Genomic DNA, 24,927 nt, shown 5'->3' with positions numbered 1-24,927 from the left:
TGGTCTGACAAATTAATCATTTGGATTTGAAGGCCAAAATGCTGCACAGTGGTTTGCAGCACTATAAGAAAGGATTTTACAACTTTGGAAAGTTGTCACCATGACAATAATCCATCCTCCATCTTGACTGACTGTCTGTTTACACACGTAACGCAAATGGTGGTGGCGTCACATAACACAAATCTTTTTTAAATAAATTTGCAACCCCATACAGTTGCATGCTAATTCATGAGTATGGTGTATGGCGTTTGATATGTGTCAAAATTTTCACGGGAGGAAATTATCTCACGTCGCAAAACACATCTTTACAAGTTGCAGATTTGGTGAAACGGGCCCTGGGTTCAAGTTTTTCGTCGTACCCTTTCGCTTTTCTGCCGACATGGTGAACCCCAAACGGTTGTCAGCACCCTCCAGCCATTATATACAACTGCTTTGAGAGGCTGAGTAGTATTCCCCATGACAAGCAAAGTGATCTTCATGTGTAAAATCAGTGGAGTGCCTCCTTAAAAGAGAAAAGAGGCTAAAGGTGGACAGACAGGGACAGAAACTGGGGCAGGGACACTCTTCGATTGTTTATGCCCTCAGCTAAAAGAGTTCAAGTGCTATCAGCCATGATGCCGGACATGTCAATTAACTGCTTTTAGGTCAGTGTGTGTGTCTGTGTCTGACACATGTGTGACTAAACTAAAACTACTAGTGACCAGCTTCCGTTCTGTCTGGCAGAACGCCGCCCCGCTCTCACCAAAACAATGGCGCCACGGCACCACCAAGGCCTAAAGCTGGGTATCACCTCTGATTCATCCGTATCCATGCAAAAGTGTCTCACAACAACAACTCTCTTCGTTCCGCTTGCTCGCGGCCACGCACGTCATGGTCAGTGGAAATTCCACATATCTTTGTTCTCCCTCTGTCGGCCATGAAACACTTGGCGGCCTTATATCAGGAGGTATTCTCTCAGCTGGAACAAGAAGGCAGAAAAATGAGAGGAGGGGTGGAAGAATGTTCTAGTACTGTTATGCTACAACACCATCATACTTCCCACTGTCCTTTTGAGTGGAGCTGCCCCCCCCCACCCCCCCACCAGTACCCACCAACTGAACCTTGACGCCAACAACCCGCCCTCCTCCTACTCTTCCCCTGCCCTTTCCCTCTCTCCCTCTCTTTCATCACTCTCTCACCCTCATTGTATGCTGCCACACTTGTCTCCATGGGAACCGCTCTGGGATTGGGTGTTGTTCCTGTGACCTCTTTGGCTCTCGGAGTTGGACGAACTTTTTTTCTCCCCCCCCCCCCCCCGTCCTCACTCATGCACTCCCGCACGTTTTCGAAGCATGCTGGGTGTGTGTGGACGGGATAACATGACATCAGTTGAGAGTGGCTTCAGGATGGGACAGTAGAATTATAACCTGAAGTAAAATTAAGTCTGTGTGAAAAGATGGAGGAACGAAAGAGAGGCTGTGTGTGAAGCAGATTACCCGTTGGCAAAGACAATAGTGTGTGTGTGTGTGTGTGTGTGTGTGTGTGTGTGTGTGTTCCAGGAGTGCGGCCGCTCGGTCCACACATGTGTGCTGGCATTGTCCCGTGGCTGCAGCCAGCCACCAACTCTGTATTCAGAGTAACCCCCGTTGTCCAGCCGTCCCTATTCATGGATGTTTGGCGAAACGTGATCATAGCTTTTCACGCTGTGCTACCAAGCGACACACACACACACACATCTGAACACACAAAGATGAAGAACTAAGGAAGCCATCTTGGTGAAAAATTCACCCCATTAGCTCATCAAGACTTTGATATTTAAAGACAGAAAAAAAAAAAAGTTAAACCCAGTACAGGGCCTTCATAAGGGGTTAATCAACACTGTGGCACAAATAAATTTCTTTGGCCCATTAAGATGCATCTTATTCCATATATATAAGATGTGGTCCAAAAAAATTGATTTTTTTCTTTCGAGATCGCAAGTATGGAGCAACATTAGCATTCATTTGTCTCTGTCCACCTGATGGACCCAAGTCCAATAATCACTCTTGTTTGAGCTGGGTTTAGCTGGCCTTCACTGACTCCTGAAAGAAATATGTGGCTATTTAGTTGCTAAATGCTCCACTATGTTCAGCTAGTTGCAAACTTTGGTGCCTGGGTACGAAGCGTACTGGGGGGTTATTTAGAGACGTTCTGCTAAAAACAGCTGGCTGATGCGGCTAGAAGGTAGTGAAGAGCATTACAGTGAAACTCTGTTGAAATCTGTAGAGCTGAGGGGAGCTGCTGAGTCAGGTCATAATTATCTGTTGGTTCATCACTGCGAGCGACCACTTTCACGTTACACAGTCATTTTAACCATTGTAATAAAAATACTCGTTAAAGTGGCTTTTAGGAGACACCATGCATTTTAGTCAGAGACTTTGTATGTAAACTGAACTTAGTTTGCTTACAATGAAAACTCCACAGGGTAACTTTAATAATTTCACAATTCATATTTCAACAGCCCCATACGAGACCACATGTGCTTTGTGGTTCCAGTCGGCATAAAAACAACTGTTACATTGTCAGTAACAGCGCTTAAGTTTTACTGTACATGTTTGTTATCTTGATAAAACTCAAGCAGCATTCCTACTAATACATGTGTGAATATATCCTGAGGCATGCTCAAGCGTTAGTAAACATCCTCAGTGATCTCAGAGAAGGGATGACTAACCTGCTCTCCAGCTGACTTGGACACAGATCAAAGTGGGAAGTCAAACGACGTTCAAGGAGTTCAAATGTCAGTGGTTTCTTAAAGAGGAAGTCGTGGCTTCACAAGAACGACGGAGCAATTCCTGTTTCTGTGGCCTGCATGCAGAAATGTGAGGACAGAGAGGTAGACTGTAACCACAGGACATACATTTTTTGCAAGTACATGTAGAGATAAGCATGACAAATGTTTACATTTGTCGCCAGACACGAACACAGACGGTTTGGGTCTGTAAGCCCTCAGCTGTGTCTTACAGACACAGGGGCGATACAATGAATAACTTGATAAAAAACCTCCCTACAAACAAGCAAAGGTGAGCGTGTTGGAACATGTCCTTAGCTAACACTTCTCTGATGTTTGCAAAAAATAAATCTCAGGGCAACGACTCGACGATATGGAGGAGAAAAACCACTCAATAAACGGCTCCCATGAGATGAACTTTCATTGCATTGCAAAAGAGACATTTCAGACATTTGTTGGACAAGAACGATACAACTGTTTGTGTGTTACTGGTTAAAACAGATTGTGTTTATTCATGACTGTAACTTAGATGAAGATCTGACTATGTAAAAACTAATTTAGATTTACATAAATGCAGAACATTTCAAAAGGTTCACCTACTTTTTTTCCTGCCACTGTGTAATGCGTTTTCATCTATTCTAAGTGAATGTATTAAGTATGCAGCCTTTAAAGGTTGGACGAGATACTTTTCTGTGTTGTTATCTTGGGTCCCTGGGTGTATTGCTGTATTACTCCACTGTGTATAGTTATGTGCCAGATACATGTCAAACATTCATTTCTGTTTATTTTTCTTTACAAAGTCACAAAATCTTTTCTTGACAAACCACAGGGTGTAGAAAACTCATCTATTAAAATGTTATAAGGGATCTTTAGGCAACCAGGCTTTAACTTGGCCTCGGTGAATAGGATTTCAACCGGGCCAATAAAAATTTAATAAAAATTTAAATATTAGAGTTCTACCCCAACATCCTTTCTAATATGGAAACATGGTTAAAGTTGCAGCTGAGTTGAAGCAATCGATTCAATCCGGTGGTCACTGCCACAATGCCTTTCTCTCACAAAATATTTTGTGTGCAATTACTTTTTAAAGCTAGATGAGCTTAATCACTTCAATGATTTAGTAAAACCAAATGTCTTCTGGTATAATGACAAACTGCAAAGGTTTGTGTTTATTAGCCACGACTTTTCAAGATATAAACTCTTTTTCATAATCACATGCATGTACGGTACGTAACTTACAAAGGCAATGTTTTGTATTCTCATTATCACAATTCAATGGTACCCAACCTGGGGTTTGGTCAAGGGATGAAAAGACAAATCTGAGGGCATGCGAGATGATTAATAGACTAGAAACACAGAAAAAAAAACATATTTCTGCTACATAAGGTTAAGTTATTCCAGACTTACCACAATCTTTTCTGCTTGTGAATTACTGGATAATTTTGGGTTGAACAGATTAGTAGATTTATGCAAACGGTGACGAGGTGTAGCTTGATTTGAGGTTGAGTGTTGTTTTAAGGCGTCATAAGCCATAACTATTGGGAAACACAAAATTACAAAAATGCTGGTATCACGAAAGTATATTGTGTAACCTCGAGAAAACAAGTCCATTATGCTGACATCAAGAAACAATTCTCCTGTGACAACAAAAAAATGGAAGAGAAAAATCTTTACCATGTTGTCCTCCCTTACCTTCTGCACAAAGCACTGCAGCAAACAAAAACTGCATTTGACAGCAGCTGAGTGTCGTCTGAAACAATGTTCAGGGATACTGAACTTTATACGCCTCAGCAGAGAAGAAACTTAAAAAGCCGGAGGTGCCTCAAACTTTTCAAGTTTCAGTAGAGGAACTGGTGAGTTCAACACTGCACCACCCCTTGCCTGCAAGACAACACTGAAGGACTAAAACGCACACACACCACTCAGAGGAATATCCTCAGCAGATGTGCACAACCTGCACGCTGCAAATTTCAGAGTATGTCTCAAACAGAGGATGAAAGCACAGGAAGTATTCACAGTTATGTTGACAACTGATGTTAGACAGTTATATTGTGCTAGACTAGTTTAATATATAACTCCATGGGTGGATCCGTCAGAGTATCAGATGACAGATATGTTGTTTCATCACGCAAAGTCTGACGGGCCTGCTTCAGGTCCCTGTAGCAGACGCGCTGAGCTATAACAAGCATGTTTGTGTGAGCATCGAAAGCACTGCTGAGTCACACAAACTGTCCCTGGGAACACACAGGAGATAAAATGCTAAAAAAAGGAATGAGAGGGGTGTAGGCCACACAAGAGTTACAGTTGGCATGAAATTTACAATCAGTTTGATACGCAACAAACCGCTCGCAAAATATGGTTGTGTAACAGGAATGAAACGCAAAGGAGAGGAGGAAGAGAAGGTTTGTATTGTGGACGTTGCCAAAGGAGACTGGAAAGGATAGGTGGAAAATCATCAGGGAGGGGTGCCTGATACGGCGTGGAGGAGGGAGGGGGGACGGACGGCTGTTTTTTCCACTGCCAGAGAGAGAGAACGGCTAAATCAAATTAATTAGCTCCTTCATCTCCAGGCAGCTACTCAGGCATGCTGTACTGGTGAAGACAGAGATTCGGAGGGAGAAGCGGGGGGGGGGGGGGGGGGGCTGTAGGCATAAGAGAATGGAAGAGAGCGAGATAGGACATGGTGGAGGGGTGAAAAGCCTGCTGTGTATGTGCGCCATTCAGGAGGACAGGCAGCAGAGGGGAGGGGAGGGGTGCATAATTCTCTGATAAGCGTGAGGGTTGTTTTGCTGGAGCCTCTGTTCAGCCATGAAGAGGAGGAGGAAGTGGATGCATGTTGGCTGACGCTGTGTGCTGCTGCGCTTCGGGGCGACGGTACTTCCTGTTTCTAGACAGCCTGTATTTTAAAGGGCACTGTAAACAACCCTGCTTCTCTGCACGGCTCTTTAAATAGCACACAGACACTTCAATCAGAACCTCCCGGAAACACGGGGAGCTGAGAAAGTCTTGCAAAGACAAAGAAAGATACAAAGGGTTTTTGAGCAGCGGAAACATGAAGTAAACTTATCCTGTGATCAAAAATAAAATAATAAATCACTACTAACTGCACTGACATCAGAAGAAAAGGAAAAGGAAGGCAGTAAAGAGGGAACAGGGAAAATAGAAAGTGAGGCAGATGGTCAGAGGCAATGGCATCACGCCAGGGGAAACAAAACAGCAGCAGAGCAGAGAAACTAAACACAAAAAAGTGAGAAAAGAGGCAAAGCAAGTGGCACGGTCAGGAGACAGCCACTGCAGGCAGCATGTGGCCATCTCTGAGGCTTAGTGTGCAACAGAGAGGGATGAAGGGAATGGAGCGAGGGAGAGAACAAGAGACAGTAGAAGAGGGCGTGAGAGAAATTATGAAAAAGGTTCGAGCATAAGAGGGAGGATCAACTAGGGAGACAGTTCTGTGAGGGAGGAAAAGCAATCATGTGAGTACAAGGGTGAAGTGTACAAAAAAAAAGGAAGGCCGAGCTGATTCACAATAAATAAATGGAGCTTCCTGAAAGCTTAACAATAAGTGAGAGGGGAATGATAGTGAAAAAATAGGATGTATGGCAAAGGAACGCCTGAGAGATGGTGCCAGAGGTCAAGACCTTGGGAGAAGAGAGCAGTGGACAGCTCGGTGCGGCAGCGTTGCCCAGACGAGACTTGGCTGCACTGTGAGAACCCCAGATTAGCACTAAGCCGATTGCAACGCGAGGTGGGATCAAGAGCAATTAATTTAGCACCCAGATAGTTCCAGGAAGAGGCTGAAAGAACCTTAACAAAACGTAGATCTCCTGCAAAACTCTGGTGTGTCCTCTGAGTCAAATACTAGGTGACTTAACATTCCTACGTCTGTCTACTATTTTCTGCAAATGAGCCGCCTGAAAAGAATCCTGTGTAAAAGACGGTAGATGAGAACTTGGAAGGCTTGAAAGAGTGTGCGGATGATAAAAGGAAGGATAAAAGAAAGATGAAGACGCTTGGCAGAGGCTGACATCAGCCAAAACAAACACCCAAAGAACAGGACATTCTCTTGCGGACAGAAATGGGCCGGCCTGTTCCAATGGGCTCTCAGAGAGAGCATGCCTCCAACCCTGCGTCACCCATTTTTATTACAAAACAACATCCTGGTGCATAACTTAAGGGGAAATACAACCTAAGATAGATTTTTTTTTTTCTTGTTCATACAATAATGGGCGATTCACTCTTATTTTGTGCACCACAAATAGAAACAAAACCGCCATGACTCTGCGTATTTCCTCTGCGTTTTTGTCTATTTCTTGGTTTTGAGAATTAAGCTGCGACTGTAGACTGGGACTCGTTGTTTTTACACCGTGAAATGTTCAGAATCTGATTAAAAAACTTTAAGACCCACAAAATCTCCATTTTCTAGTCAGTAGGGAAGATGTATGAAAAAAAAAAAAAAAAAAACTGCAACAAAGCCTTAAGGACATGTTGCTTTGATTTTAGTTTTTGGAGAAGTTTTTGCACACAAACAGTGACTGAATTGTTTCAGAAAAAGCAGGTTTTTTCTCTTTTTTTTTGGATTGTGCTTCAGGTGCAACGGCTGACTGGCTGAATACATATAATGAGGTTGCTGTTTGTCTAAAGTAACTAGAGTCGAGAATAGTTTATGCTTTTTGATTGTAAATCTGATTCAACAAATAAATAGTCTGCTCCTCCCAACATGCTTTGCATCCGCCTGTCTGTTTCTTCCTCCATTCTTGTTCACCTACTTTATTGTGTTACAAAGCTTCCCCACCAACCCCTGAAAACACACACACAGTCAGGCTCTGACATCATCAGACAAGAGCTCCCCCTAGATACATGAATCCTCACCCTTTCCAGGAATTTATGCTTCTGGAAAACAAACACGTGCACTAGCTGTACAATACATATGTATATGTGCACATATGAACTGCCGAGGTAGTAATCAAAAGTTATATTTGTCTTTTTCTTTTTACAAACACTATATTACTGTGACGGCTGCTTGAAAAGAGCAATCCACCCAGATCATGGAGTAAATGTCCAACTTCCAAAACCACGCACCACTTTTCAGTAAGACCTAATGTTAACAGAGAAGTTGCAGGTTTCATTGACTTGGATTTAAGACTTTTTTAAATGCAATTCAAATCAATTAGAATGAAAAAAAAGTATACTAATTCAAAAAGTACTGCATCCAAATTTTCACTCAAGCCTAAGCACACATGTATTATCAGCAAAATATACTTACAAGTATCATAAGTACAAGAACTTGTCAATTGCTTTTTTTGTGTTAGATTATGACAAACTACAATTAATCATTAAATGATTATTGTTGATGTAATTATATGTACGCTTTTAAGTAACTTTTTATAATTTTAAGTATGTCACTCACAGTATAGAGAATGATCTATAGTTTGCATGTGAAATCCAAATAACAGATAAATGTAGGTGACTATAAATTATATTTCCCTCTGAAATGTAGTGGAGCCAAAGTATAAAGGAGCATAAATATGAAAATACTCTAGTACAATGCAAGTACCACAACGCAGTACTTGAGTGTGTGTATTAGTAGTTAATTTACACTACAATGACTATGGACATCAGACTCAACCCAGCTTTGAGTATTGTGTGTTTTTTCTCTGGGCATTTGTGCTGTTTGTGTTACTTATACTTATTACAAGCACTCCTCATACTGATCTGCATCCGTTTTACTTGTAATGCTTACATGGCCAAGAGTGGATAAGTTCTTAATTTGTAGAAATATCTTCAGGACAGTGCTGTAATAATTAGATTTCAAAACTATTTACAGACATTTGGTTAAATTCTTACTGAACGACATGCCTGACAACGTTAAGCCTCTATGCACTAACCTCCTTGGAGCAGCAGAGGGAGCACGTTTGACAGCCCTGTGGGACCCGCTTCCGCATTGAAAACGTGGTTGTGCAATATCTTTGCAATGCTGATCATTCTCAGTATGAGCCAGAGGAGGGAGCCAACTGGTCAATAATGAATCCTTTGTATAGTCATGGTATTGCATGGCACATGGTGAACAAAGTGATTTACTGTCACATTCCTCTATGCATTTCAGACCTGGCATGTATGCTACCCATTTCAGTTAGTTAAAATAACTCGAAACAGAACATGGTTTGAGGATGGTTTAAGGATACTGCAGATGTGGCATCTATCCTTGCTTCTGGGCTTGAATGATACTGTCCTCTGCTGGACCTGCCAAAAAGAGACGATGGCAAAGAGGGATGTTCACGCTGGCAGCAGCACATAGACACTAAGCAATCCCACTCACCAACTTTTACATGAATGTTACGATTTAACATGAATTCAAGGATGTAAAAATTTACCTGGAATAATCCCCAAACAATAAAATAAACCCAGTCCATCGTGTTGGTTCAGTGTCTTTATTTAAACAAAAGGCAGCAAGAAATGAAACATAAGCTGACAAAATGTTCTTTTGAGCACTATTACAGAGTTAATACATGTAATAAGCACTACACCAGATTGAGATTATGAAATCATAGCACGGAGATAATGAAAGGTGGTTCAACCACTATTTCGATTATACTTCCACTTCCTTTTTACTGTATGAAGGCAAAATACATAAATGGTCGACACAAACATATTCCAGCACTTTAAACACACACACACACCTTATCACTGGTTGAATGGGACAATGAAGATTTATGGCTCTCAAAGGATTTAACATTAACACAGTGTACTGTATCGCTTTTGGACAATCAGTTAGCCCTCAGCAGTAGCCAAACGTTACTTCTTCTCTTCCCTTGGGTACAACTAGCAAGAGCTAACCGGATAAATCTATTGTGCAACAAGCTAATGGCATTTCCTAGTCGCTGAAAGCAAGATTAATAATTCAACTATTGTTACTTACACTACTCTTTATAACCGCTTATTGACTACACAGCAAGCATAATCGTCCAATAACAGATCACTATGCACGTAGTTAGCTAGCAAAATGGCTTCAACTTTCGACACCACCGAAGAGTCAAGACTATAGAAATACTGGCTAGCAAACTTCCAGGCAGCTTCGACCCTTAATACGCTTCCACATTATTAGATAAAACACTCACACTACCGTTTCTCAGTTAGACACGGAGCTCAACGTTTTTTAAAAATGCGTAGCTCCTTGGCTGGTCTTGTTGGCCAACAAGAATATTCCAGACTCCATTTTTCTCGTTCACAACAAGAAGCATATCGTCAAACACCGCCATGTTGATCGCTAATGGAGTAACCTGCTAGCTGTACTAGCCTGTCTTTTGGACATTATGATACAAGAAATACCCCCAAATACTTCAGTAAATAATAAAGCTAACACTACGAAAGAAGCTGGCTCGCAAAACCAGGGATTGAATTATCTTGTAATTAACTGGTAAGCAGCTAACTGAACGTTTTGTCCCATAGCGTCTAAGCCTAAACCATCAGGCTACTTTACCTTACACAAAAGACATATTCTGGACATAAGAGTACATAATCACTTCGTATATTCCCATCAAAGCCACATTACTTACACACAGCTAAGTCTGAGGATGTGTTAAATAGTAGACAAACAGCAGGGAACATACCGTCGTTGTTGGCGAAGTAGTCTTAAATTAAGCTAACCAGATCACCAGCCGCATTACTAAGAAATCAAAATTTGAACGTTGGAAATTAAAGATATAATTGACTGGCTTGTACATAAATTGTAATAATCGCAGGTTTTAGTAAATGGATTCAATAGTCAATTTAATAAATAGCGCAGTAATGTTACTTAACCGCCAAAACCACGGCATTTCGGAATGCTTTCGAAAAGCGGCCTACGACAAACTTACGAATTTTGACAAAAATATAAAAAATGTAATAACAACTGAACAATACAATCTGATATAAATCAAATACAGAACATGTATATGTAAAAATAATCAAAAACATCCGAAAAACAAACGTTAAATGAACACTTAAGGCTTCCCCCAGTCTTTCCTACGGGCTGTACGGAAAATCCAGTCCATTGGCCGGCCATCGTTCGCGGGCGAGTCCGAGGCTTGCAACAAAGTCCCAAAGATCCAAAAATTCACTGGATGAAGAACTGTTACTTCGATATGTTTCTAAAATAGCTCGAAAAATAATCCAATCTACAGTGTTTCGACATGAAAATATCATGTATTTCGACAATTTTCCCGTTTCATTATAGGTCTTGACAGGCCTCAGCCCTGAGCCTCTTTTCTTAGAGCCCAGGCTGATCCAGAGCGAGACGAACGGGACAACAGAGATTTTTTTTATTTTTGCTCTGAGGGAAGAAATTCACATCGGCCACATTCGGCAAATATCGGAAACGGGGCGGATTTTGTTAAAATTATTCTAAAAAGGATCATTTCTTCGCAGCCATTGGTGCTCTCTTTTCTACTACTCAATAATAATGACAAGACGGGCAAATCGAGAGCAATTCAATTGAATATTCATGTTCAGGATGCAAAATATACTGTGCACCGCCTACTCTGTTATAATAAAGCCAATAGGGATGAGTTCAGATTAAACCAACACCCGCCTTTATTTTTGATTTGTTAAAAAAATAAACGTGCTCTCTCATTGGCTGTACGTGTTATAAAATTAATTATTCATGTCACTGTCCTGAATGGCCAATGAGCGTTTTACTACAGAGATCCATGTCCCACCTTCCGAAGAGTCAGTCCCTGCTTTTTTGAGTGTGCAACCCCGTAGTAAGCGTCCAGTCTATATAACCAAGCGTTGGTTCACTTCATGCTCAGAAGCGCTTAGAGCGCTCCAGAGTGTAGATCAGGAAAAGGGAGGGGAACAGTCGGTGGCCGGCTTACTTAGGACCAAAACATAAATAATTCGGCCATAGAGGCAACCGACAGCAGAGGTACCTGGGATATCGCCTTCGGAGACTTTCCGGTCACCGTTGGCGGCCTGACCAGAGCCGTGGTGACAATTTAAAGGCTGTTCCTGCTCACAAAGCGGCGTGCCGAGGAAGGACGCGTCTCTTTGAATAGACAGGATGCACGGACCGCCCTCCGGCGACAGCGCATGCCCATTGCGCACGATCAAGAGAGTTCAATTCGGCATCATCAGCCCAGATGAGCTTGTAGGTTTTCTTTCTGGGGAGTGGGGATTTTTTAATTAATTCTCTGACAGATCACACACTACGCTTACAGTTTCTTGACTAATCTTGTAGTTTAACATATATGTAAAAGACATGGTTCTGTTTACAACGGAAATGCTTGCTGTTGCTGTTAGCCTAGCCTAGCTAGCTGTGTCAGGCTGGTGGAGCTTGTGCTAACTAGCATGTAGCAGGAAGTTTAAAAAAAAAAAAAAAACTTAAAGCACAACATTATCAAAAAGGATCCATGCTATCACATGAATTAAACCCCCTTTTATTCATGCAATGTAACCTTAAGGCCCACCAGTAAGTGAAGATTTTGGTTACTTTTCGCTTTTTGTCATGGACACAACGTGTTTGGTTTTTACCACTGACCGCATTGTACGCATTGGTCTGTTTTCTCTCACAATAAATGAATAAAAGGTAACTTAAACAAAGTCAGATATGCATGTTTTCTTTAACGAAGGATCGCGTCTTTAGTAAATATAATGTGAACAGGAATAGTTGTTTTATTTTCTTCTGTATTTTTAACTGTCGAGTTAGAAGAGTCATACCATAGTAAAAGTCAGTGTTTATAGAATTTAATGTTTATTCACACGAGGCAATCATTAGACAAACTTGAATATGTACGTTTTGATCTCGTCTGTTAATTTAAGTGATTAAAAAAAACAAAAAAAACAGTGGTAACACTTGGTTAATGGAAATTTTGATTTCATCTCTTATGATAAATTGTTATAGAAAACACATTTTTATGACTGACTTATATTAGGTATGGAAACTTATATTCTTGCACTGATTGTACACAATCAACTGCTTGTCACTTTAGCACCAACTTATATATATTCTGTTTTTCTCCCCAGAAACGGATGTCCGTTACTGAAGGGGGAATCAAATACCCCGAAACAACAGAAGGAGGACGCCCTAAACTTGGTGGCCTTATGGACCCAAGACAAGGTGTCATAGAAAGAACTGGAAGATGTCAGACATGTGCAGGTATAGTGCAATGTTAGAATTTCATGCTTAAATATGTTATTGATCAGTTGACTGCTGTTACCAGTGAATGTCCTGACTTAATGTATTTACCTGGCTTTTGTTCCCTCAGGCAACATGACAGAATGTCCAGGCCATTTTGGGCACATCGAACTGGCAAAGCCAGTGTTCCACGTCGGCTTCATTACAAAGATAATGAAGGTTCTCCGATGTGTCTGCTTCTTTTGCTCAAAGTTATTAGTGGATTCGGTAAGTATATTCAGAATAATATAGTGCATAATGTAAAAAAATCCACTGATATTTTATCATGAATTTATCATTCCAGTTTTTACAGTTTTGTTAATAATTTGTTCCCATTGCTGTTACCTCTAGAACAATCCAAAGATCAAAGACATCCTGGTAAAATCTAAAGGGCAGCCCAGAAAGCGTTTGACACATGTGTACGAGCTGTGCAAAGGAAAAAATATATGTGAAGGAGGGGAGGAAATGGATAACAAATTTGGAATGGAACAGCAGGAGACAGAGGAGGACATTTCCAAGGAGAAGGTATTTGGGTGGAGTCTTTTTGACATAGTTAATGTGCCTTTCTGATGTCAACATTCATGACTCTTGCTCAACCTATTTTCTTACTGAAACTCTTTGATTCACTCCTTGTTCTGTAACCTACGCAGGGTCATGGTGGCTGCGGGCGCTACCAGCCACGTATCAGACGCTCTGGCTTGGAGCTGTATGCTGAGTGGAAGCACGTTAATGAGGATTCGCAAGAGAAGAAAATCCTGCTGAGTCCCGAGCGTGTACATGAGATCTTCAAGCGCATCTCAGATGAAGAGGACGTCATCTTGGGCATGGACCCCAAGTTTGCCCGGCCTGAATGGATGATTGTAACTGTGTTGCCTGTGCCTCCGCTGGCTGTGAGGCCTGCTGTAGTCATGCAGGGATCTGCTCGCAACCAGGTAAGACAGTATGACAATAGACGGAATGTTTTGTTGTGCTGTCAAACTGCATTTTTTGTTTCTGCATGTTTTTGAGCTTTGAGAGTAACAAGTAACATCTGCTTTAAAGGATGACTTGACCCACAAGCTGGCTGATATTGTTAAGATCAACAACCAACTGAGAAGAAACGAGCAGAGTGGAGCAGCAGCCCACGTCATAGCTGAGGATGTGAAGCTGCTTCAGTTTCATGTAGCCACTATGGTGGACAATGAATTGCCAGGCCTTCCAAGGGTATGTGAGCACTTCACAGTACCATAAATATGCAGTTAGATACTGACCCAAATATGCCAATGTGTGCTCAGTCACACTGGCGGTTGCAATTTTCTGTAGTTCAGTTTTGCACAATATTTTTATGGTGGTTAAATTATAATTCATGTTTTCTTTTCTCAGGCAATGCAAAAATCTGGCCGCCCTCTCAAATCCATAAAACAACGTCTAAAGGGAAAGGAGGGGCGAGTCAGAGGTAACCTGATGGGCAAGCGTGTGGACTTCTCCGCCCGAACTGTCATCACCCCAGACCCCAACCTGCAAATCGACCAAGTGGGCGTACCACGATCCATCGCAGCCAACATGACATTCCCAGAAATTGTCACACCCTTTAACATTGACAGGTGCACCAGAGTAGTTACCTAATTAAATATCATGTAATTTGAAAAATAAACTATATATATATATATATTTTTTTTTAATTTCATATGATGCCAGATAATTTATTCTGATGACTTTTTTTATTAGATTGCAAGAGCTTGTGCGAAGAGGCAACAGCCAGTACCCAGGAGCCAAATACATCATCCGTGACAATGGAGACAGAATTGACCTGCGATTCCACCCTAAACCAAGTGACTTACATCTGCAGATTGGCTACAAGGCAAGATAAAAAAATACAAGCTGTTTAACAGCCATGTTTATTAATAGGAATATCTTTTGTTACATGATGATTTAAAATATTTTATTTAATTCTAAAATACTAAAAACCGTTTTTTTCCTTTTTAGGTGGAAAGACACATGTGTGATGGCGACATCGTCATCTTCAACCGACAGCCTACACTACATAAAATGTCCATGATGGGGCACAGGGTTCGGATTCTGCCATGGTCCACATTTCGACTCAACCTCAGGTACCAAATGAAGACCAGGCCTCACTGACTTTTATAAATGTGTTTCCTTTGGCATGGGCTGTGACCTTTTTTATAAAAATAATTTGTCAAATACCCGAACACACTCTTGAGAATTTTGCATAGTAGTCATGTAATAATGTTATAGGTGTATGTTTTTATAGCAATTTCTGGACCATACTTCCGTCTTAATGCAAATTCTTGGCTGTAATAAGAGTTACCGCTAAAACATCCCACCCTTTCTTCTCCATCCAGTGTCACCACCCCATACAATGCTGACTTTGACGGGGATGAGATGAACCTCCACCTCCCGCAGTCCCTCGAGACAAGGGCAGAGATTCAAGAGCTGGCCATGGTGCCGCGTATGATTGTTACACCCCAGTCCAACAGGCCCGTCATGGGTATTGTGCAGGACACCCTCACGGCCGTGCGCAAGTTCACCAAGAGAGATGTCTTCTTAGAGAGGGTAAGGAGACAGTCGGCATCTCAGACATAGTGTCGGTTTCATGTGTTCTGTCACAGGCTTCAATTTCATCATCCTTCCACTCACTGCACGTTTTTGCCACCACAGGGAGAAGTCATGAACCTCCTCATGTTCCTCTCCACCTGGGACGGGAAGATGCCTCAACCGGCCATCCTCAAGCCCCGTCCTCTGTGGACAGGCAAGCAGATCTTCAGTCTCATCATTCCGGGACACATCAACGTCATCCGCACACACAGCACCCACCCCGACGATGAGGACAGCGGCCCTTACAAACACATCTCACCCGGGGACACCAAGGTACAAAGCGCCGATCAATTTAAGTATAGCTCACTGAATGAAGATTGGTTTTACAATGCAAAGTAACTCCTCCTTCAACTCATTCACATAGGTCATTGTGGAGAACGGTGAGTTGATCATGGGCATCCTGTGTAAGAAGTCTCTGGGAACCTCAGCTGGCTCCCTCGTCCACATCTCTTACCTGGAGATGGGCCACGACATCACCAGACTCTTCTACTCCAACATTCAGACTGTGGTCAACAACTGGCTGCTCATCGAGGGTAAGAAAACAGTAAAGCTAATACAACCATTGCTGTATTATAGTGGTATTGATTGATAAACTTTAGGCACCAATTATATTTTCTCTTCATCTCTTCTTCAGGTCATTCCATTGGTATTGGTGACTCCATTGCTGATGCCAAGACGTACCTTGACATCCAGAACACCATCAAGAAAGCCAAACAGGATGTGATAGAAGTAAGAACAAAGTATTTCAACACAGTTTTTAACAACCTTCCAGGGGAACTATAGGACAGAGAAGTTAAAGTTTTCCTTTGCCTTTCATCCTCCCAGGTCATTGAGAAAGCCCACAACAACGAGCTGGAGCCGACCCCCGGTAACACACTGAGGCAGACCTTTGAGAACCAGGTGAATCGTATCCTGAACGACGCTCGTGACAAAACAGGTTCTTCTGCCCAGAAGTCTCTGTCTGAGTACAACAACTTCAAGTCCATGGTGGTGGCTGGTTCTAAGGGTTCAAAGATTAACATCTCACAGGTATGAGAATCAATCTATCAGTCCCTCACAGTAGATCAATTAGTTTTGATTTACTAGAATACAATTGTAGTTTACGTATCTTGCCAGTCACTTGACCACCACTCTTCTTTCTTTATTTAGGTTATTGCTGTGGTGGGGCAACAAAACGTGGAGGGTAAACGAATTCCCTTTGGCTTCAAACACCGCACGCTGCCTCACTTCATCAAAGATGACTACGGCCCTGAGAGTAGAGGCTTTGTGGAGAACTCCTACCTGGCTGGCCTGACGCCAACAGAGTTCTTCTTCCACGCCATGGGAGGTAGAGAGGGTCTGATTGACACAGCTGTCAAGACTGCTGAGACTGGTGAGCCCAGGAACCGGGATTTTTCTTTTAGAAACATGGGGTGTGTCAGCAAAAGGTGTTTTCTAATGTGGAAAATCTGCTCTGCCTCACCAGGTTACATCCAGCGTCGTCTGATCAAGTCTATGGAGTCTGTGATGGTGAAGTACGACGGCACGGTGCGTAACTCCATCAACCAGGTGGTCCAGCTGCGCTACGGTGAGGACGGCCTGGCAGGAGAGAACGTCGAGTTCCAAAATCTGGCAACAGTCAAACCCTCACACAAGGCCTTTGAAAAGAAGTGAGTCCCACACTCAAATACTTGTGTATATATTCAATCAGAAAATTGAAGTATTGTATTTTGTCAAAATGTATTTAATGAGGGTGGGCAGTTGGTTTTTGAGGTCAGTGAATTTTGGCTGTGTGGGCACATTCATTTTAGCCTATTACTCAGAGTTTAGAACCTTTATGTCCGTGATCAGCGATTTAACTTTGGTCTCATCTTGTCTTATCTGTCTAGGTTCAAGTTTGATTGCACTAATGAGCGAGCCCTGAGGCGGATGCTGCAAGAAGACGTGGTGAAAGACGTGCTGACCAACGCCCACGTGCAGGGCTCCTTGGAGAGGGAGTTCGAGAAGATGAAGGAGGACAGGGAGATCCTTCGAGCCATTTTCCCCACTGGGGATAGTAAGGTGTGTGTGGTCCCGTCCGTGCACACGTCTGCTCTTTAAGAAACTCTTGCTCTGCCACGTGAACTCAAAGATACAATGCTGCAATGTTTCATCTCGCCTGCAGGTGGTGCTGCCGTGTAACCTGGCCAGAATGATCTGGAACGCTCAGAAGATCTTCCGCATCAACACTCGGACCCCAACGGACCTGAATCCTCTAAGAGTGGTCGACGGTAAGATTTAAAAAAAAAAAAAAAAAAAAAAGCAAACCTCATTAGTCAAATATATTCTATATATTTAATCAGCCACTTTTAATTCTCTTACACTTAATGCATTCAGCAAAGTTGCCACGTCATATTTTTAGTGACAGGATTTTGTAAAACACGTGGACAAATGACTGGCTGTAGAATTAGAGCCAAGAGGTCATGGCCCGGCTTCAAGTGCGTCTTAAAGCCACCTGGGGAATCCACACCTCTTACATAACATGTAGAACAGCTCAAGTCCTATAGAGTCTTATAGGGTGTTGAAATGATCATTTTCAAAATATAACATTGCAAGGGAGAAAAAGATGTCGGCTTTAAATTATTTGATTACATGAAACTCAATCTTTGGGTGTGTATTTGGATCCTCAGGTGTTCAGGATTTGAGCAAGAAGCTGGTGATTGTGAATGGCGATGACCCGCTAAGCAGACAGGCCCAGCAGAACGCCACCCTGCTCTTCAACATCCACCTGCGCTCTACGCTCTGCTCCAGACGCATGACGGAGGAGTTCCGCCTTACCACCGAGGCTTTCGACTGGCTGCTGGGAGAGATTGAGACCAAGTTCAACCAGTCCATTGTAAGTTTAGCGGTCTGACGTGTGCGGTTGAAGAGTTGTTTAAGAGCTGTCAGATCTCTGTGAGACGGTTTAACTTTAATCCCGTATTTACCTTTCGCTTCATCAGGCCCACCCAGGTGAAATGGTTGGCGCTCTGGCTGCTCAGTCGCTGGGAGAGCCAGCCACCCAGATGACCCTGAACACTTTCCATTACGCCGGTGTGTCAGCCAAGAACGTCACACTCGGTGTGCCTCGTCTAAAGGAGTTGATCAACATCTCCAAGAGGCCCAAGACGCCCTCGCTGACTGTTTTCCTGCTGGGTCAGGCGGCACGTGACGCTGAGAGGGCCAAAGACATCCTCTGTCGACTGGAGCACACCACACTGAGAAAAGTAAGAGAGAGAAAATGACCGGACAGTTTCTTCTTATGTAGTTTCTTTTATCACAGTTAGAGAAGCTACAGGTGTTATCAGGTAGACTTCATCTAATTTAATAGCTGTGACTAAAAGTTTGCCTCTTTTCCCAGGTGACGGCCAACACCGCCATCTACTATGACCCCAACCCTCAGAACACAGTGGTGGCTGAGGACCAGGAGTGGGTCAATGTCTACTATGAGATGCCCGACTTTGATGTGACGCGCATTTCGCCGTGGCTGCTGCGCATCGAGCTCGACCGCAAGCACATGACCGATCGCAAGCTGACTATGGAGCAGATTGCAGAGAAGATCAACGCCGGTGGGTTGCTTACACATGCTCTTGTTTTGTACTTTTGAGAGAAGTGAGCTGCTTTTCCTCTAATGTCATCACGGTTCTCTCTTCCCAAAGGTTTTGGAGATGATCTGAACTGTATCTTCAATGACGACAATGCCGAGAAGCTCGTTCTGCGAATCAGAATCATGAACAGCGACGAGAACAAGTTCCAAGAGGTGGGTAATGATAACGTATTCAATGATAGTACAATAACACTGTAGTGTAATTTCTGTAATAACTGTATTTTCCTTGTCCAGGACGAGGAGGTGGTCGACAAAATGGATGACGATGTGTTCCTGAGGTGCATCGAGTCCAACATGCTGACAGACATGACCCTACAAGGCATTGAGCAGATCAGCAAGGTAAACACAATAAGTGAATGTTGCATTGCTACAATAGCTTCACCTGCAGGATCATCATGATATCAGTAACAAAAGCTCATACCTGCCCCTGGCTCTAAGTTCAAACTCCTCCTTTCTTCCAGGTGTACATGCACTTGCCGCAAACTGACAATAAGAAGAAGATCATCATCACAGAGGACGGTGAGTTCAAGGCCCTGCAGGAGTGGATCCTTGAGACGGACGGAGTGAGTCTCATGAGAGTGCTCAGCGAGAAGGACGTGGACCCCGTCAGGACCACCTCCAACGACATTGTGGAGATCTTCACGGTACAAAAGCATTAAAAGCGGTTTCGTCTCAACAGCAGAATCGCAGTAAGTTTTTCTTTGACATTCATTTTGTCTCCTCCGCTGCTCTCTCTCTTACACAGGTCTTGGGAATCGAGGCTGTGCGAAAGGCTCTGGAGAGGGAGTTGTACCACGTCATCTCCTTTGACGGTTCCTATGTCAACTACCGTCACTTGGCTCTGCTCTGTGACACCATGACCTGCCGCGGTCACTTGATGGCCATCACACGTCACGGCATCAACCGTCAAGACACGGGACCGCTCATGAAGTGTTCCTTTGAGGAGACGGTGAGAAGATAATCAATAACCGAATCCTTTCAGAAGAAACTGCTTTGGTTGTTTTTAGTTGCTGATTTTAAAAATGGACTTTTAATAACTGGATTATACCTCCTTTCTTTTCCATTCCCTTGTCAAGGTGGATGTGTTGATGGAGGCATCGTCCCACGGTGAAAGTGACCCCATGAAGGGTGTGTCTGAGAACATCATGCTCGGCCAGCTCGCCCCGGCTGGTACAGGCTGCTTTGATTTGCTCTTGGATGCTGAGAAGTGTAAATACGGCATGGAGATCCCTACAAACATACCTGGCATCAGCGTGGCCGGACGTAAGTGGAGAAATCTTTGTTGGATATAATGAATTACTGTGTTCTTATAGTAGATACAGTGTTGGAGCTGTGATATTTATGTTCTGTTTGTGTCCTATTTGCAGCCACTGGTATGTTCTTTGGCACGGTCCCGAGTCCCATGAGCGGTATGTCCCCTGCCATGACGCCGTGGAACACCGGAGCTACGCCAGCCTACGGCGCCTGGTCCCCCAGTGTCGGTGAGTGTATGCCCAGGTTTCTGTGGCTCTTCTGCTTTTTTGTTGATTTTCATACGCTGAGTTTATTTGTTTTTGTTTTTTTTTCCCTCTCCAGGAAGCGGCATGACCCCCGGAGCAGCAGGTTTCTCTCCCAGCGCAGCATCAGATGCAAGTGGCTTCTCTCCTGGCTACTCCCCGGCCTGGTCCCCCACTCCTGGCTCTCCAGGTTCTCCAGGACCTGCCAGCCCATACATCCCATCTCCAGGTCAGACACTGCAGAAATCTCTCAATTACTTCAGTTTTTGTTTCTTTTCAATAACTAACCAACTATGGTGATATTGATTTTGAATTTATACAAAGTGAAATCAAACAGCACAAAAATTTGTTATGTGAAGTTAATATTAATCAATGACGGTCTGTTTATTTGAACATGTAGAATTATTAGATTTATTATTATCTCATATATGGGACAAAATATATTGGACACACACACACACATTCATATACATGAGGAATAAAAGTGGCTCAAGGATGGAGGCCTGGGGAACAAGTGCTTTCTCCACTCTTAACATTTGTCTGTTTTCTTCTTTAGGTGGAGCCATGTCACCCAACTACTCACCCACCTCCCCGGCCTACGAGCCTCGCTCCCCTGGAGGCTACACCCCTCAGAGCCCAGGCTACTCCCCAACATCACCCTCCTACTCCCCCACCTCTCCCTCTTACTCTCCCACCAGCCCGAACTACAGTCCGACATCTCCTTCTTACTCTCCCACTTCTCCCAGTTACTCCCCGACTTCTCCTTCCTATTCGCCCACATCTCCTTCTTACTCCCCAACGTCCCCGTCTTACTCCCCCACCTCCCCGTCTTACTCCCCCACCTCCCCCTCCTACTCTCCCACCTCGCCGAGCTACAGCCCGACATCGCCGAGCTACAGCCCGACGTCACCCAGCTACTCTCCCACCTCTCCTTCTTACTCACCCACCTCACCTTCTTATTCTCCTACGTCTCCATCTTACTCTCCCACCTCCCCCTCATACTCCCCCACTTCTCCTTCCTACTCGCCGACCAGCCCGAGCTACAGCCCCACGTCACCGAACTACACCCCGACCTCACCCAGTTACTCCCCCACCTCCCCCTCCTACTCCCCAACATCGCCCTCTTACTCCCCAACCTCCCCCAACTACACCCCGACCAGTCCCAACTACTCTCCCACCTCTCCCTCGTACTCCCCGACCTCTCCATCCTACTCCCCTTCCAGTCCACGCTACACCCCGCAGTCACCCACCTACACACCCAGCTCACCCTCATACAGCCCCAGCTCACCCTCCTACTCCCCGACCTCCCCCAAATACACCCCGACTTCCCCCTCATACAGCCCAAGCTCCCCAGAGTACACTCCCACCTCTCCCAAGTACTCCCCTACCTCGCCAAAGTACTCCCCTACGTCACCGAAGTACTCGCCCACTTCTCCCACCTATTCCCCGACAACACCAAAATACAGCCCCACCTCCCCGACCTACTCCCCCACCTCCCCGACCTACACCCCCACCAGCCCCAAATACTCCCCTACTTCCCCAACTTACTCCCCGACCTCCCCCAAGTACTCACCCACATCTCCTACGTACTCACCAACTAGTCCTAAAGGCTCCACGTACAGCCCCACCTCCCCTGGTTACAGCCCCACCTCACCCACCTACAGCCCGGCAATCAGCCCCGATGACAGCGACGAGGAGAACAACTGATGAGCGGCGGCTGAGAAGGGGAGGCACCTGAAGAAACTCCGTCACCTCGTGGTGGACACCAGAAGGACAGCATCTTTGACCAGCTGGAGGTGGCGGTGTTTTTAGCCACAGGGGTCCCAATTGTGATCAGTTTTCTTTGGGGAAATCTCCACTTTGAGACCTCTGTCTTGACCATCTGAGGGAGTTGCCCCACCTCCCCCCCCACCCCCCACCCCCCCAAAAATAGTTAAAACTATTATGTGAAAGACTTGAACTGCTTTGCCTGAAGGAAAAAAGGCTGCCTTTTGAAATAGTTTTTTAATTTCCACATGGGGTGTTGAAGCAAAACTGCAAATCCCAAGAGGGAATGAAAAGGAGAGGAAGATGTGGTGAACACATGAGGGGGAGAAAATGTCCCTTTTTAACTTTATAGTGTATTACATCCAGTCTCTCTCTCGTTCTCTAAATGTTGGGTGTATAGTTGTTCCTGGAAAACGTACATTTTGCCAAAAGCCTTTTTTCAAAAAGCTAAGTGGATTGTATTCATCACTAAAGCGTAAGCTCTAAAGAAAAATCAAGGAGGTAAGGTTTAGACTTTGTTTACTGCTCATTTCACCAAGGTGTATCTTGTTAGACCTGTTGCTGCTTTTGTAAAAGTACAGTTTCTGCCAGTTTTGGGGGCGATGTGGATGAAAGAAGATGAAGCTTTAGGTGTTTGATTATATTCAAATGAAGAGTTGGATGATCAGCATAAATACATACATTATAGGAGAGAGAAACTGGCTTGCAGGAAAGGGAAATTTCACTCTGAACATCATTAACTACATAGGTGTGTGTACCCATCGCCCTCCCCTCTTCCTCCTTCACACCCCAAAGACAAAACCTGAAAGATGTCATGAAAAACACCCACCAGCATCCTCTTGTCCTCTACCATTTTGGAGACTTGTGCATCAAAAGCAAAAAAAAAAGAAAAAAAAGAAAACTTTTCCAGATACTCTTCTTCCCTTGACACTGGGAATTTAAAGATTTATATGAAAAAAAAAATGAATAGTCAGAATGATTATTGTCTTTCATTTTGATTCTAGGAGGAAATGGGGCACATGTGGATGAGGGATACTAGTTTGGCGTTGCTGCTTTTGTCATTGTTTGCATGAGTAGCACATGTTAATACATTTTAATCAAGCTTTAGGTTGAAATTTCTTTCGAAATCCCTCCCACTTCTTGCTAATCTTCGTCCCATTTCTGATAGCTGATGTGTACACAGGTTTATTTGGACTGTTCAGTTTATTTAAGAAAGAAAGTTAACTACTATTCTGTGTGAATATGAATAGAGGAAAATTAATAATTTTAATTTTTTTTTTTTTTTGGCTTTTCTCTCGTTTGCTTTTGGTGACTTTGTAAACATGTTTGCAGGAGGCTCATGTTCATATACTGTGGATGAAGGGGCAGGGGACGGAGGGGAGTGCGTTTATTTTTTTTCTCCTCCCCCTGTTCTCCCCAACAGTCCAAGTTTTTGCCATTATGGCGAATGCTCTTTTCACTAACAGTTGTAGGAAATGTTGCATGCTGTCACCAGGCTGTGGCGTCGCTTCAGTTAAAGGAAGAGTTTGGTGTTTTCACTTCTCGGGACGCCAAAGGGCAACATTTGTCCTGTTGGCCTTTTTGTTCACAACAAAGTGGAACAGTTTATTTTATGTGAAGCAGAGATTGTCCAAAGAAACAGCACTTTTGGCCTCTCTATTAAAAAAAAAAAAACCTTACCCACTACATTAGTGTGAACTTTCATTTGAATATGGGTGCTTTCTCACATGACTTGACCCAGTTCGACTGCGTTAGGGAACCGTCTGTGCGCCCCGATGACAATGGAAATGTTTTCCTTTTCCCTCCTCGTTCCATTTGATCATTCGGCGCGGTTTCTGAATTTCATGGATTAGCTGGGTCTCCTCCCTCTTCCCTCTTCATCCACAAATGATCCTCAGTTCTGAAAATCAGTGTTTCTTTTTTCTACCAGTGTATGTACCTGTGACGAGGGGAAATCAAGGGGAGGGTAGGGGATGTATCGGATCTGACTGGGAGTCCTGAGGAGATAAAATACAACCAGTGATTTTTTGGGGTTATGTTCTGAAAATGTTTAAATGATTTGTCTAATTTTGTGAAACATTGCCTCCAAGGTTGTCTTGAATTGAATGGACTGTGTCCTCTGGCCTTTGAGATAAAGCAGGTTTGGTCATTGCACTTAGTAAATATTGTGGTGGAGCTTGTTGCTTTCCATAAAACCCCTTAATTGTCATATTTTGTCCACTATGCTTGCATCCAATCCTGTTGTCTTAACTGTGTGCCGTCCAGTCAATTCAGGACTCCGGGACTCCCAGGTTGAATGAATGGAAAGTGTGTATGTGTGCGCGGTTAGTGTGAGTCCAGAGGCGAGACAGGGTTTCAAGCAGAGGAACGACTTCATGTCTGGGCAAAGGAAGGTTTAACTTAAAATTGCCACTGTATAGAAATCGATTCATTATCTCATTCTCTGTATCTTTGTTCTGTTTGTTTTTTGACTTGGAAAAAAATGAATAAAAGTTTTACTACACGTCTGTCTGTTTTATCACCCAACTGCAGCTGTGAGGTGATACACTGAAAGTCTACATTTTGTGCG

At 43.6% G+C, this 24,927-nt stretch overlaps 1 protein-coding gene across 1 annotated transcript; it reads left to right on the top strand.

Annotated features, from left to right (window-relative positions):
- Positions 1 to 11,526: 11,526 nt before the first annotated feature.
- On the top strand, positions 11,527 to 24,861 carry polr2a (RNA polymerase II subunit A). Its single transcript, XM_056368574.1, has 29 exons — positions 11,527 to 11,870; positions 12,746 to 12,878; positions 12,988 to 13,124; positions 13,248 to 13,421; positions 13,547 to 13,828; positions 13,938 to 14,099; positions 14,259 to 14,479; positions 14,604 to 14,736; positions 14,862 to 14,986; positions 15,239 to 15,449; positions 15,555 to 15,764; positions 15,856 to 16,024; positions 16,126 to 16,220; positions 16,317 to 16,520; positions 16,641 to 16,863; positions 16,957 to 17,140; positions 17,360 to 17,531; positions 17,635 to 17,740; positions 18,140 to 18,345; positions 18,452 to 18,715; positions 18,850 to 19,057; positions 19,148 to 19,248; positions 19,330 to 19,434; positions 19,557 to 19,739; positions 19,841 to 20,044; positions 20,172 to 20,358; positions 20,463 to 20,576; positions 20,671 to 20,820; positions 21,148 to 24,861. Exons 1-29 carry the CDS (start codon positions 11,784 to 11,786, stop codon positions 22,296 to 22,298), a joined length of 5,901 nt encoding a protein of 1,966 aa, XP_056224549.1. The 5' UTR covers positions 11,527 to 11,783; the 3' UTR covers positions 22,299 to 24,861.
- The last annotated feature ends 66 nt before the right edge of the window (positions 24,862 to 24,927 follow it).

Source organism: Seriola aureovittata, chromosome 23 (genome assembly GCF_021018895.1).
Source record: "Seriola aureovittata isolate HTS-2021-v1 ecotype China chromosome 23, ASM2101889v1, whole genome shotgun sequence".
Lineage (NCBI taxonomy): Eukaryota > Metazoa > Chordata > Actinopteri > Carangiformes > Carangidae > Seriola > Seriola aureovittata.
Note: the sequence above shows the minus strand (reverse complement) of the source record. Positions and strands in the feature narration are given on the sequence as shown.

Bases quoted from the DNA above. Each gene is read 5' to 3' on its own strand.
- polr2a (XM_056368574.1), top strand. From the start codon at position 11,784: ATGCACGGACCGCCCTCCGGCGACAGCGCATGCCCATTGCGCACGATC. The intron at 16,025-16,125 runs GTAAGAAAACAG...TCTCTTCTTCAG, and splicing joins CAACTGGCTGCTCATCGAGG to GTCATTCCATTGGTATTGGT. The intron at 20,577-20,670 runs GTGAGTGTATGC...TTCCCTCTCCAG, and splicing joins CGCCTGGTCCCCCAGTGTCG to GAAGCGGCATGACCCCCGGA.